Source organism: Centruroides vittatus, unplaced genomic scaffold (genome assembly GCF_030686945.1).
Source record: "Centruroides vittatus isolate TY-2023 unplaced genomic scaffold, ASM3068694v2 contig_506, whole genome shotgun sequence".
Lineage (NCBI taxonomy): Eukaryota > Metazoa > Arthropoda > Arachnida > Scorpiones > Buthidae > Centruroides > Centruroides vittatus.
This window is the reverse complement of record NW_027122293.1, coordinates 101,476-116,166: the sequence shown is the minus strand read 5'-3', so window position 1 is coordinate 116,166 and position 14,691 is coordinate 101,476. Positions and strand designations below refer to the sequence as shown.

Here is a 14,691-nt window from a genome sequence, read left to right as displayed (position 1 = left end):
AAGTTCCAAATTTCGTTTATTAATCTTTACCCCATCCTGAGATATTAAATCAATAGATGACAACACACTCACACACACATATCCACAAAATTTTTTGCTGTATTTGAATTAAGGGGGTCTCGAAACGTGAAGATTTGCAGAAAACTCGGAGGGTGAAATTTGACACGAATCCATTACTTTCCCTTATTATGTATACATAGCAACCGGGAAAGTAATAGTTCCGACCAATGTTTAAAATGCATATATAGTACTTCCATACCGTATACTTTAAAAAACAACTAACTTATTCGTAATGTTAAATGTACACTATGTAAAAATAATATTCATATTTAATATTGTTCAATAACACTATAATCAACATAATTACTAACATTTAACGTTTACTATTTTATGAAAATAAAAAAATACTTTACTATCTCTTGTACCAGGGTTAATATGGAGGTTATTACATAGTTGCTTATTTTTTGAAGAGCCTAGGGAAATGCCTTATGAAAGGTGTTTTAAGGGTAAAAGCCTATTTAGGCTTTAAAAACGTGGAAAAACAGGAAAATTCCACGTGATCAGCCTGTCCAGGCCAGGCGCAAACCCACGACTGAACTACTAGTGTTCGGGACACTGAACTGCTTGGCCACTAGTAAGTCAGTTTTTACTATCTTATTACAATGATGCTTCTTTAACGTTACGCCTTCTGTTATGTCACACCATAATTTATTAATTTACATACCTTCTGATATATTAATCAAATTTTCCTTTTTAGAATTTTTTACTTTCCTGGCTGTTATATATTTAACAGATGGCATCGGCCAAGATCACCCCAAAGATTTTTACATTCTTGGACTCAGAACGTCTTGAAACGTCGACAAACGCAGAAAAAAATTCGACTGTCTTTTATGTGTATGGATGTTAGTGTGAGTGTTTGTGTCTGTGGCAGGATTTTGTTCACCATCTTTAAAGCTTAATTAATAACCCATGTGCTTTTTATCGAAAATTTCTGAACTTTTGCAGGGTTGTTTGATTATTCGGGGGATTGACGCTACTAATTTTTGGTGATTACAGATTGAACACACGGAGAGATAAAGGCGGTCGTGTTTATTTCCTGTAGGGTCACACTTCACGACGATTTTATTCGTTATTAGCATTTACAATTTCATATAAAACCCATCCTAATCCCGAAAATTACGCTTTTTGTCAGTTTTATAATACTTAAACATGTAAAATGTTTTCTAAACAAAATATCGCAAAAGTTGGGGCCACCAAATGTTACCGGAAAAGTTAAACTCGTTGCCGGATTTTTAAAATTTAAATGTTATTAAAATTTACGTTTATATCTAGCAGTTTCTTTGTGTAATGTTTTCACAATTATTAGTCAATAAACGTTCATACCACGGGGATTGCGTCTCAGGCTAATTGCGTCTTCGTGCTCTCTCTTTTATTTAATATACGATCCGTTTCACCTAAGTAATTAGGATTTTCACATGTACAGTACAGTACACTATAATTTAGTAAAGAAGGCGTAGTATACTACGTCTCCTTTAATAAATCTGAGATATCTCTGAAATTAGCATTAAAATTATAAATAATTTTAGAAATTTTGTTTATTAAAGAGTTTCGAACCCCTCTGTTTACGAACAAAATTTCGAACGCCATATCTGCCCCGGTTGCCGAACAACTACTCTACAAATCCGTTTACAGACAGTCAACTCTCTATACTTCCTGTGTTAAAGTACTTGTCCGTCTCGATTTACTTGATTATGTTCCACGCAGGCAGTCAGATCCGAGTCTCTATAGCACTTTGTAAAAACAGCAACTTTGTTTCTGTTGGCCATGAAAGAACATTTTGCTTTTAATAAATATATAAAATACATACGGATATCGATAAGTTAATATTATATTGCACGTGTAGGCATTTTTATGCATAAAATACAGCGAGAAACGTAAAAATCAAGTTTCAATCCGTTCAATAATTACAATAAAAAATATACTTTAGCATTTCTTTACTTCCATCGTCCGTTTTCTTCTCAAATACGTAATCTGTGTCAATTTTTTCAAAAAGAACAAGTGGCGCCATCTAATTAAAATTCGAGAGTTTTTAATTTCTACAAGTAAAGAACAAAGTAATCTTTCATTGAGATATTATTGAAAAAAAATGAATAATGAAGTATTATGAATATTTCATTTATTAATGAAAGTATTATTTATGTTGGAGCCAAATAACTGCTAACGATCGAAATAGGCGGTAAAACAATGACAATTTGTGTTTGAATCTGTTCTCTATTCTTATAAATCATTTATTATGAACTCTTCGATTTATTATTTTCCATTGACCAGAATTGTGGGATTCACTGATAACAATTACTAATCTATATATATATATCAATTTTTGTTGATTTGTCTTTTATACAAATTTCTTTTGTTAAACCGATGTGGACCAAAGTTTGTATGAGATTACGTCTGGTCGTCTCCGATTGCAACGAAACTTGCCAGCACGTTGCCCGAAACATAAACAGATCTTTGTCCAAATAGCAGGACCCACTTCTCGAGCCTTTTCGAAAAACGGGCCTGTGAAAATTGAGTAGTTAGCTTATAAGTCTTTGGAAAGTTCACTTATTGTTATTGCCATAGCCGAGTGCCTAAGACAATAGGCATAAGAGTTGCGCGATGTAAGATCTTGCCTTTGTTCATTTAGTTTTATGTATAACAAAATTATTTTATTATTTTATCGTATCATTATTATTATTATTATTACTATTGTTATTCAAAACTTATAAAAGAGATTTAATAGTGCGTAAGAATTTGCTTGCCGATACCTGCCAAGTAGCTTAATGTTTCCCTAAAGTCATCGTAACTGTGGAATGAGATTAAAAGGTTTTCTCTGTCAACGATATGAGGGTTCATCTATTGAAAGACAGATCTGCAGGTAATTTTGCTAAACAACTTTTTTGTCTCGGCCGTGCCAAATTCAATAAAGATCCAGATACTAATTTTATAACAGTTACTGCATAAACCATAAATGAGCATACGTGCGCGATATTGGCATGTAAAAAATGCTTTGCCGAATCTAGCCGATGGAGTTTTCAAACTTCTTGGAACCAGCTGAATTACCACCTTGTAACTTAGAAATATATGGTTAAAGCACTAGTAATGCTTTTGCGAAATTTGAAACACCAAATTTATGAAACGAGACGAAAATGATCTTTTATCTTTGTCCCAGTTTCCAGGAATTTTTTGTTCTTACAGTTTTATTATTATTATTACCCAGGTCAATAAATGCATGATTTACATACTAGGACCATTGTTTTAAATTATTGTACACTTTGAAATTGGGAAAATTAGTGGCACGAAAACTGGAACATTCGCAAACTCAAACTTTCGTGCATTCTCTTGATTTATAGTTTGTCGAACGGAAACAACTGTTTCAGAACGTTCGCAAACTCGTTGCACTGATAATGAATGGATGTCGGTTATTTAAAATAGTTTAAAATGAATTATATGTATGTTTCTCTATTCAGACTTAATTGAATTTTTTCCTCCTTGTCTTTTTTGGTTAAAAGTTTTAGTGACTATACTGTGACGATTGTTCTTAAATTCGCGTCATCGATTTTGCTTCCAGACACACACACACACACATTCACAAACACTCTCTCTCATAAATGCACTCGCTCACTCATTCTTGAATTTGCATCTACCTATAAGTTGTTACATTCGGGAAAATGTTTGAAATATCCAGTATAATGTTGCTGCAGTTTTTTGCAGTACGACGAGACTTACATTTATAAAACCCTTAATATAATTAAAATAACAATTAAATGATAAAAACCATTAATTTAAGAATTTACCGAAGAACCCATGAGTGCGATATTACGGTACGCCTGCATGTATTAGAGTCAGTAGTCTGTTTTTTTACGTGTTTACAATGCAAAACTTTTATGTTGACTTAACGCGGGATGACTTTTCGTTTATGGTATGTTTCGTTTTATGTCGAATTATAAAATTCGGCTTTTTTTCACAACAAGTTGTTTTAGTATTTTACATAATATGCAAATTTCGTTTGAAATGAGTACGAGTTTTTATTTACAAGTTAGCGAAGCGTCTTTCGGCCATTTTTCAATTCGAGTACCTGCGCTTCGATGACTAGAATCAGATTTATACCTGCGAGCATTGTAGCAACGTTGCACTCTGGCAGCCCTCCTAAAGCCAAAATATCTTTAAATTCGAATCAAACATTTGTTGCACGCTTAAGTTCAAAATAATACAGAACAGATCGAAATGTAGAGTCCTTTTCTGTAAATCGATATTTTACCGTTCAGCTATTCGAATGCTCGTTTATTTCTATTTTGGTCAAATAATTATTTATAATAAGTTATTATTGAAAAAGATGAATATATATATTATCTCAATGACAGATCATTTTTCCGGTTTTTACCTTACAAATTAAAAAAAAAAAAAATAAAACAAAATTTTAAATTTCCGAATTGTAAATATCAGATGGCGCAGCTAATTGTTTCGTTTAAATCACATTTCCGTTGACAAGCTGCTAAATATGCTGAATTCAAGCTCTGAATGAAGGGTTCGCACACCTCTAAAATTTTTGACCCTCTATACTAGCAAAAAACAAAAAAAAAAAAAAAAAAAAAAAAAAAAAAAAAATCAAAAGAACTGTACATTCGACTCTTCGCGAGATATTCATCTGTCAAGTCCAGTTTTTATTATGTATCTTTGACCATTTTCTGCTATGAGTGTGCTCTACGGCAGTGCTCCACACTGGTGTGCCGTCACATGGTGAAAAGTGTGACATGAACTTTTACATATTCTATTAATTTTAAGTTTTATTTATATATTTTTATCACAGTTGCTGTGTTCCTGATGCTTGTATTTCACTCTCTGCTGCAGCACTGATGAAATAAAATGATGTTAATACAATAAACACATATGTCGTCCCACTTATTCTTTTGGAGTTATACATTGGACTCACACAGATCTCGAGCAACTCCAAATAAAAACAAGAACAAAACTTACTAAGCATAAACAAAATCATCATAAATCCGCCACAGAAACTCTTCCACGTAAAGATGGCGGACGTGGCCTGGTAGTTAACCTCCCCTACAAATAAACACAGATACTGCAAGAGTTTTTCTACAAAAAACAAGAAACATCACAGTTACATAAAGCATTAACTCTAGCAGACTCAAATAATATACCATTAAATTTACATTCACAACGTATGGACACGACACAACATATAAATAGTATAGACACCATAAAGCAATCGTGGGCTCTAAAGACACTGCATGGCAGACATCTTTACGACCTGGCCGAGGATTTTGTTCACAAAACTGCGTCAAACAGCTGGTTAGCTCGGGGATGTCTCTTTGGGGAGACGGAAGGATTCATGATTGCCATACAGGATCAGGTCAGGTCACATACAGGTCAAAAATACTAAAATCTGCAGAAAACAATACTCAAAGATATAACAACCAGAGATGACACATGCAGAAAATGTCACATCATGCCAAAAACCATACAACACATCACTTCTGGTTGCAAGCTCTTGGAACAGATAGAAAATTTACATAGACATAATCAAGTAGCAAATACATCAAGAGCTTGCAAAGAAACACAAATTATTACACATCCACAAACCATGCTACAAATATGCGTACATCTAACAGACAGTATTGGAAAACAACAAGCACAAAATGTACGACAGAGCCATAATCACAAAACAATTTACCACAACAGACCAGACATCACACTCATTGACAAAACATAATAAAATCACATAACAAATTACATTATAGACATATCTGTTCCAAACATAACACATTACATAACAAATCACAACACATTTACATTATAGACATATCTGCTCCAAACACTCACAATGTACAAAACACATGCAATGAAAAACTCAGCAAGTACACAGAACTAACCCAGGAAATAAGGCATCTATGGAGGATGAATAGGGTGCTTATTGTATTGTACCAGTCGCTCTTTCCTCTACAGGTGTCATACCACACGCTACACAAAAGCCTGGGAACATTAAAATTGAATAGAAACGTATACATCGCACTACAGAAGGATACTATATTGAATACATGTCATGTTGTTAGGAAATTCCTGAATACACACAAACACTGACACACTTATTTAATTGTTTTGAAATTACTATGCCTTGACTCTGGTCCGGCATACTACACGGCCATCGATGTTAACCGAGTATAACTCACAAAACACAACATAATAATACAGGGCCGGATTTACCAATCCAGGGGCCCTGGGCACAAATTCGGTGGGGGCCCCACCTTTAAGAGTAGGCAAATTTGATGATTTAGAAAATTTACACAAAATACTGTACGTTCAATTAGATTTGAACTAGGAAGTTGTAAATTTCATTTAAAAATAAGGTTATTGTAAACATACATGTATTTTATTGTGTAAAACTAATTATTTTAATTTAACTGAAAAATACCTATGTGAAATTTTTTCCCGAAATTTTCCGATGTTTCATAGGTTTTTTCCGGGTTTGGTTTTCTCTGCCTGTTGCCCTCATGATTAGGCCACACTAGGCTGCCGCGGTAATAGAAAAAAAATTGTTTAAACATAAATTTTTTTTAGTTTTGTGGGGGCCCTATTTTGTGGGGGCCCTGGGCACAGGCCCCAAATGCCCTTATGTAAATCCGGCCCTGTAATAATAATAGGTTTATAGCTTTACGAAGTTTCCGGATGTTAGTGAAACTGGCACAAAAAACTTCTTTAAAACTTTATAGAAAAATTTGAAGCGGAAAGCGAGAAAAGATATGGCGTGAAATAAGCGAGCATGGGTGAGTACTGGTGGAAGAATATGTGCCCAATGTCCTTTGACACAAATTACAGAAAAATTTTCTTTTTAATCCCCGAGCAATTTACGTCTCTCTCAAATCCTGTTGACAGGGATGCCGATTTTAATACCTCTGTTGAAAGTAAATTTGTTTAGACCACCAATTAGAAAAATCAAATAAGAAATAACACGAATTAAAGATAGAATTATTGCAAGTAATATTAAAAAGCATTAAAAAAATATTAACTTTATATTATGAATTTTGCTGTTTGGTATTTGTATTCTAAAAATTAAAAGAATGTCTATAAGATGTTATTAATAATTACAAGATCTAAACAAATAATTGTGCAAGATTCCTGTCAGTTGTAATTTTATAAAATCATTTCCATAAATATATTTTTACCAAACTTGAACGAAATATTTTACTTTAAATTTCAAAATTGCTCGTTTATTTTATAATGCACTTTTGAAAAACTCAAACAATGAAATAAGCAACTATATATTGTGATATCGTCACAATGCCGGGCTGCAATTTCTAATCACATTTTTAAAATTTAATTTAAAATAAATTAAATTCAAACTCTCCACATGAAATTAGTAGTGTGTTGCTCTTTTTATCATACTTTTCCTGTAGCAATATAGTCGTGCCTACCATCTAAGTTTTCTGAGGGGAAAGTATTTAAACTGAAACAACGTGACTACCGGTCCGAAACGGAAGTTCGTATAAGGTTAACCGAGGCCCAATGCCCCGATGATTTTGATACCTGGTCTCGCCTTTCATATAACTATTTTGGAGATTAAGGAAAAACAAACGAACAGATGATAGTGAGAATTGATATGTCTACAATTTCTTCAAACTGCAGACGAAAAATGTGGTATGAATACTGAAAATACAAATTAAACATCCTATGATCGATGGTGTAATCGATCATAGGATGTTTAATCGTAAAAGTGACCGATTACATATATCGGTCACTTTTACGATTATAATTTGTGAAATTTTTTTTCGGTCGTAGGAGAAAACAATTGTCTTGTTTGTTCATCTCTGCAGACCCCATTGTTACCACTCGTAGTGTTTTTCCAAAAAATGTTTCTTTATTTATTGCGATTTAGTTCTTATACTTCTTTATTACAGTATCAGGGCGATGAGTACACAAGAAATGATTCAAAGAAAAGATTTTTGTATGTGATTAAAATTCTCTCTTTCGTACTTAAGTTATTTAACAAATGACCACATTGAACATCAACGTTCTCTGTTTTTATATCAGTAATTTACAAAACACAACATAATTAACTGTATTAACATCGTGTCAAATAATTGTTGTGCACAAAATAAAGAAGTTAATATAATTTTCTTTGCTGATATAAATACGGAAAAAATTTATAATTTAAAGAGAAATTTCTTACGATAAAGGATACAACATAATGTCCGTTTTCGGTTGTTCAAAATTTACATTTATATAAGACTCGTGATGTCGAAATTGTTTGTCAAAATGGAGCAACTAGGCAATTGGTAAGTACTGAAATTTGCAAATAATTTTGCATTTGTTATTGATAGTAAAAACATCATATCAATGAAAGTCATATCAATATGTCATATTTTAATACGTAAACACTGTAATGACTTTAATTCGTTCATCGTAAATCTTTTAGGTCCAAATGTCTTCGTATTGAGATAATCTCTATTTCTCTCTTCTTTACAACTGGTAGCTGCACAGGAACGGAACACACGATGCTTTACGAATCTAACGACAAGTATTTTGCACACTTGGGCCGCGGTTTTACAAAGGGTTAGAGATTAATTTCTGAAAGTGAGCCTAAATTCAAACTCGACTCAGATGAGGTAAACGACTTTCATAAAGTCGTTTATCTCATCTGAGTCAAGTTTCTTTATAAAGTCAGTCTTTATAAAGTAAAAAACATTCGTTATATAGGGTGCTTTCGTTATATAAGGTATATAGAAATTTAACCTCGTTTTTCAGAAGCAACGATACATATATTTTTGGCTAAAAGAGCAGTGTACCTGTGCAATGCAATAACTTGTTATTCGCTGTATAGGAGTTCGTAATGTGCAAGTTTGACCGAAAAATGCATAAATTGTATAAATGTAACGAAATAAACGGACGACCAGTGAAGCTGAACCCCTCCAATCTTCTTTGCCCGATTTTGTCCAACTTGTTTTAACCCTCTCCCCTTCTTCCAGTGGGGATATCTTTTATAGACAGCCCCTTGGTAGATTATTAATAGGTTGGAGGTTTTCAGTGGAACAAAGTTTACTTTTTCGTCTTATCGTATCGAGAATAACAAAAACACAGAGAATCTCTGAACCGACCATAATATATTGTGGTTTCTACCGAGAATAAAGAGAAAAGATTGTAACCTCTCTATGTCTGTCGGTTTCTTGTTGTAACGGACTTCTTGCTCTTTCAGGCCAAATGGCCGAAAGAGCAAGAGGTCCGTTCTTCAAAAAGCCAAACAGGATCAGCTTCTTAAGAACCAATCGCTATTGACAAAGCAGTATCGTCATCTTAAACGATATGGTCTTAAAAACTGGAGACACTGAAAAATTGATTGAAAATGTAACTGATAGCATTTATCATTCAAAAATCCGTAACTTTTGTAACGCGGAAAGTAACCGAGTTACGTTTCTGTATGTGGTGAATAACTTTGTTACCTACTTATATCAGACTAGCTGTTTCCTGCGACTTCGCCCGTGCGGATGTTGCAAGAAAACAGCATTAATATTTAGTATTTGAACAACCATAATAATTGTTATATAACACCTACCGCTGAGAATGAAGAGAATTGCCGAGAATCAAACGAACTGTTTTCAATTTGATCAATTTTCTGGAACGTTTACAATCGTTCTATAATCGAACCATTACGCAATAACTAATTCGAATTTAAAACAGTTCGAACATTTGGTTAAAAAATCGAAATATATAAAAATATTTATAACAATGTCTGAAATGTTATCAATTTAATACACGTAAGTACTCAATGAAGACTAAATGTAACAATATGTAAGACAATATTGTTAGACAATAATGTAATATGTAAGACAATATTGTAAAACAATAATGTAATATGTAAGACAAAATATTGCATCTAAAATAGTACAGTAAAAGTCATTCTTCAGGTTAATGCTCTCACTCTTCCCCTGCAAAGGAATTTCGAAAAATCCCTTCTTAGTGTGCGCTTTCATGACACCCTGTGTACCAAATTTCACCTCTTTAGCGGTTTGCTCTGGGCGATGATGAATCAATCAGTCAGCCAGGACAAGTAACTTTATATACAGGTAACACGGGAGTTACGTTCCAAAAAATTGCCGTGTTATGCGAATCCGTGTTATACGAAACAAAGAACTAGTGCGAAAAGGGGGGTTAGGTTCCAAGAATTAAAAAAACATGCTGTTAAATCCTTCTTTAAATCGGATTTATTATTCACAAGTCGAAAGGTCCGATGCCAGGCATCGTGGCATACAAAATTACAAATAAAAATAATAATATACTGAATATTATACTGTAAAAATATAAAATAATTTATATTGTTAATTTAAATACTTACTAGGGGCGCCCTAGTGGCCATTTTTGGCATACATTGATAGAATCCGGTTTTTCAGCTTTATATAGTAGATTTTTTTCATGGGTAAAATAATTATTATTTAAGTAAATATTTTATCAGAGGGTTATTTATCCTATATGATGATCTCATCATGAGTATCATCAACTGGTAACAGTTTTTATTACATTTCATGTTGTACGAGGGATTTACCTAATTCCCGATCCGTGTTAGAGTGAATCTGTGCTATAGAAGTGCCGTGTTATACGGAGGTTACCTGTATTTAGATGACTGAAGATAAATCATAATGAAAAAGAAACTTTTATTTTTTTATCACCACCTCGTTATTAGTTAACACCCAGAACTTGTGGTGGCTTTTAACCATAATAAACATGTCGCAAAGTGGTTTTTAACATTAGCAGCTAATTTTGTCATCGTGTAGATTACATCAAGTACCTACTAGTACAAATATTTTGACCTTTAGCACTTTCAAGCAAAAGAAAAAAAACAAATGTGTATTTTTCTTCATGCATTTTATTCTTTGATATTCTTTTAAGTATGATAATTAAATTTCTAAAAAAGAAACTTGTAGAAACAGTATTAAAAACTGTAAATAATAATGTTTAAAGGCTAAAACCCATATTTTAAACTTACAAATCATTGTGCTTCGTATCACCCTCTATCGTGGGTATCTATTAATCACGAATGTTATAGCCCTAAATAAATGACACATGTACTGTACATAAAGTAGTAAAATTACATCATGTTAATTCAACTTTGTAGAATTATTTTTTAATCAATGTAACCATTCTCTCTCGGTACATAAAATCAACTGCTTTATATACAATATCAAAGTTACAAAATGAAAAAACAAAACTTCAATAATTTCGTTTTTATATTCAATAAAACCTAAATACGAATATTAATACGAATAAATACTTTTGTTAACATTTTCCTTCGTAACAAATATCGTTATTCATTATTATTATGATATTTAATAATATGATAATTTAAATTACATTTAAAACGGAACTTTTGTAAGCAATAAGTACACGAGAATGGCATTTCCCCTGTATGAATTCGAAGATGCTCAATCAGAGTTTCCCTCCGTGCAAAACTTCGATTGCAATGATCACAGGTAAAGGGTTTCTCCCCTGTGTGTGTTCGCAGATGTTTAATGAGAGTTTCTTTCAGTGCAAAACTTCGTTTGCAATGATCACAGGTATAAGGTTTGTCTCCAGTGTGTGTTCGCAGATGCTGAATCAGATTCCCTCTCTGTGTAAAACTTCGTTTGCAATGATCACAGGTAAAGGGTTTCTCCCCTGTGTGAGTGTTGACACGATCTCGTAGACTGCTGGAATGAGTAAACTGACGATTACGGAATTCGCAAGAGAAGAGCCCTTCTCCAGTGTGAATCCTTCGATGACATTTTAAACTGTATTTCGAAACGAATTCTTTCTTGCAACTGTCACATTGATACTTCCCATTCTTTGTTTTATTACAAAGAAAATCTGTAAAATACGAGAAATAAAAATATTAAAAAGATTGTCTAAAGATCAAAACGTTCTTCAATTTATTGTCAATCACATATCTAAATTTAAGCGTTCTACTTTCAAAGGATTGTTAAAGTTTGGCTGCAGAAAGAAAATACTTTTTCTTTCTATCAAATTTTTTTAAACCAAAATTTAAACATTCAATTAACTGGACCACACCGTATCACGCCATAGATTGTACATAAATTGTTTACACCAGTACCATAAATATTACCAAACACGCACAAAAACAGTACAATCAGAAACGTAATGTATACGTTTTTTTTTAAACAAATTATATAAAGTGTATTTTGCAAAATAACGTATTTGAAAATAATTTGAAATATCTTCGTTAATTTTCTTTTTCTTCATTCGCAGGAAAGATGGTTTTACTGTTGTTATATTCTTGTATGGTTTCCTGATACAGGCTTCAATTTTAGTGTTTCGTTATTATCAACAAATGTCGAGCACATGCTTCAACATTTCTTGTGTATTTCTGCAAACAAGTCTTCATTTATTACACAGACGCACTTTATTGGTTTATACTGAATCTGAAAATAACAAAGTAGTGAATGAAATCAGATACGGGAATTACGTCATACATTATTTTATAAAACAAAAATTTCAAAATTTAATAATTTTAGAAATTCTTTCTTTCTTAGACGTGTCACGCCACAAAATTAAAACTGAATTTAAAATCTGAAAAATGAACGAATTCAAGTTAATTTTTCTATTAAAAAATATGTATACGTCTGAACTACATTGATAAAATGACATTAATTACTAATACGATATTTAAAATAGTTTTATCAGGATGTTTAGAAACGAGCAGATCAGATAATTCTGTTATAAAAAGACACATTTCTTTAATTTTCATATTTTACTGCTATGATCGAAACTTTAGAAATTATAAAAACAATCATTTCTTACCTTTTCTTGAAAATTGTGGTTTGAAAAATGCTGAAAAGATTTCAATGTACTTACGTGTTGTTTATACTAAGTCAAGAAACTTCAGTCAACAAACTTAATGTACAGTACTTTCAATACTTATTAGTACACTCTAGAAATTATACTCTAGGGTTATTCGATATTTCACGAAATGTTACTTGAGAAATCGTCTTTACTTCTTAGGAAATCTTCTTTTTGTTCTTCCTAATGTAATCGTCAACGAAATTTTCTTCAAATCAGCCCTATAAATCATTATTTTAAATATAAGTAACTGTACAAGCAGATCATTGATTGCTGAAATAAAACAGCGACGGTCAAAGGGATGACGAAACAACTAACCTGTCTCTGCTCGTGAATTCCATTAGCTTTCTTTCATATGATAAAATGAATAGAAGTGCAATAGAATACAAATGTCTATACCCCCAGCCAGTGTTAATTAATATTGACGTTTCCAAGAATGTATTGTTCTGTCAGTTTTTTCAATTTTCGTCCTCTGAAAAAATATTTGAATCGATTCTTTTAGTTTTAAGATATTTCATAGGCAATTAATTCTTTAAAAATATTGAAGCGAAACTACATTTTCGTAAGGTTAGTTATGGACAACGGCGTTTGTTATTTGGAAGTAAATATAATACAATAATATCCTATTTGAATGGTACAAGGATGGTAAAAATGTCAGTGAAGTATTACGATTTCTCTTGTTTACACTTTTGAAATAATTTTGGAATTGCAGACGTTCGTAGTCAAAAAAGATTTTCAGAAGCAGAGCGAGAATATATCAACTTTTAATTCGCGTTATATTTTATTTTATTCGTAATTCCACCTTATAATCCTACGAGTTAGAGCATTAGGTTCTAAACATAATCGGAATCAGCTTCATGGGAAACCCGTGCACTTTGAACTATCAACTCAAAAGTTTCGTCAGCACCTCATCGAAAGCGACAAAGACTAAAGTTTAAAATTTGAACTTTCTACACCAAATTCTGTTTTCTCTGCGATCGTCTACAGTGCCGGATGAAGAAAAATAAGGAAAAAAATTACAGCTTTTTTAGCGATTTTTGCACCATTCAATTGCTAATATGTCGGCAACCGCTTTACAGATAAACCGAAAATTGTGCACACGACCCAAGAAAAGATTTACCTTTCGAACGAAATAATCGGAATAACTTCAGGTATTTGGGAGCGGAGAAATCAACCCTCCGAACACCGGCAGTTGATTTCCTGTATATAAAGTCAGTCCATGAGTTTTTACTTGACAGGGAGTGACTGCCGTGACTCCTAATATATGAATCGAAATTGGAAAATAAATATTTTATAACTTTTTGGAAATATTTTTCTTTCAAATTTCTTCACATTTTTTATTTTTGTAAGCGTATCGAAAAAGAATTTTCACCGTTGCAACAACCGACTTCTTCCATTGTCTTTTAATTAATAATTGAAACAGCGCCTGACCAACTTATTATAAGCTTTTACCTTTGAATGGGCGAGAACTTTTCTTCCATTTTTCCTCGGGAGAATTCGCCTCTTCGAAAAGAACACAAAACATATTTCGTCTTTTTTCTCGTTGTCAACTCGAACGTCTTTTAGCCATTCGATCGTAACGGACATTTTTCAAATTGGAAGAAATTCAGTGTGGCCCTCTGTAATTCAATTGAAAGAAATTTCATTTTTTGTAAATATTTTAATCATAAAATTAACTGTCAAATTTCCAGTGATATTTTACTCCAATACAGTTTACCGGGAATAATATCGTATTAAATTTACTACAAATAAATATTTTAAAATGTAATATACAGTGCCATTGGTTAATTTCTCAACCTGGCCATGTGGACA

At 32.5% G+C, this 14,691-nt stretch overlaps 1 protein-coding gene across 1 annotated transcript in view; it reads right to left on the bottom strand.

The window, feature by feature from the left end:
- The window catches only part of LOC136978335 (gastrula zinc finger protein XlCGF57.1-like), a 33,337-nt gene that overhangs the window by 2,070 nt on the left and 16,576 nt on the right, over positions 1–14,691 (bottom strand). Inside the window, exon 4 of the mRNA XM_067274043.1 lies at positions 11,353–11,889. Coding sequence (XP_067130144.1) covers positions 11,353–11,889 — 537 coding nt within the window. The remainder of the gene's footprint in view (positions 1–11,352; positions 11,890–14,691) is intronic.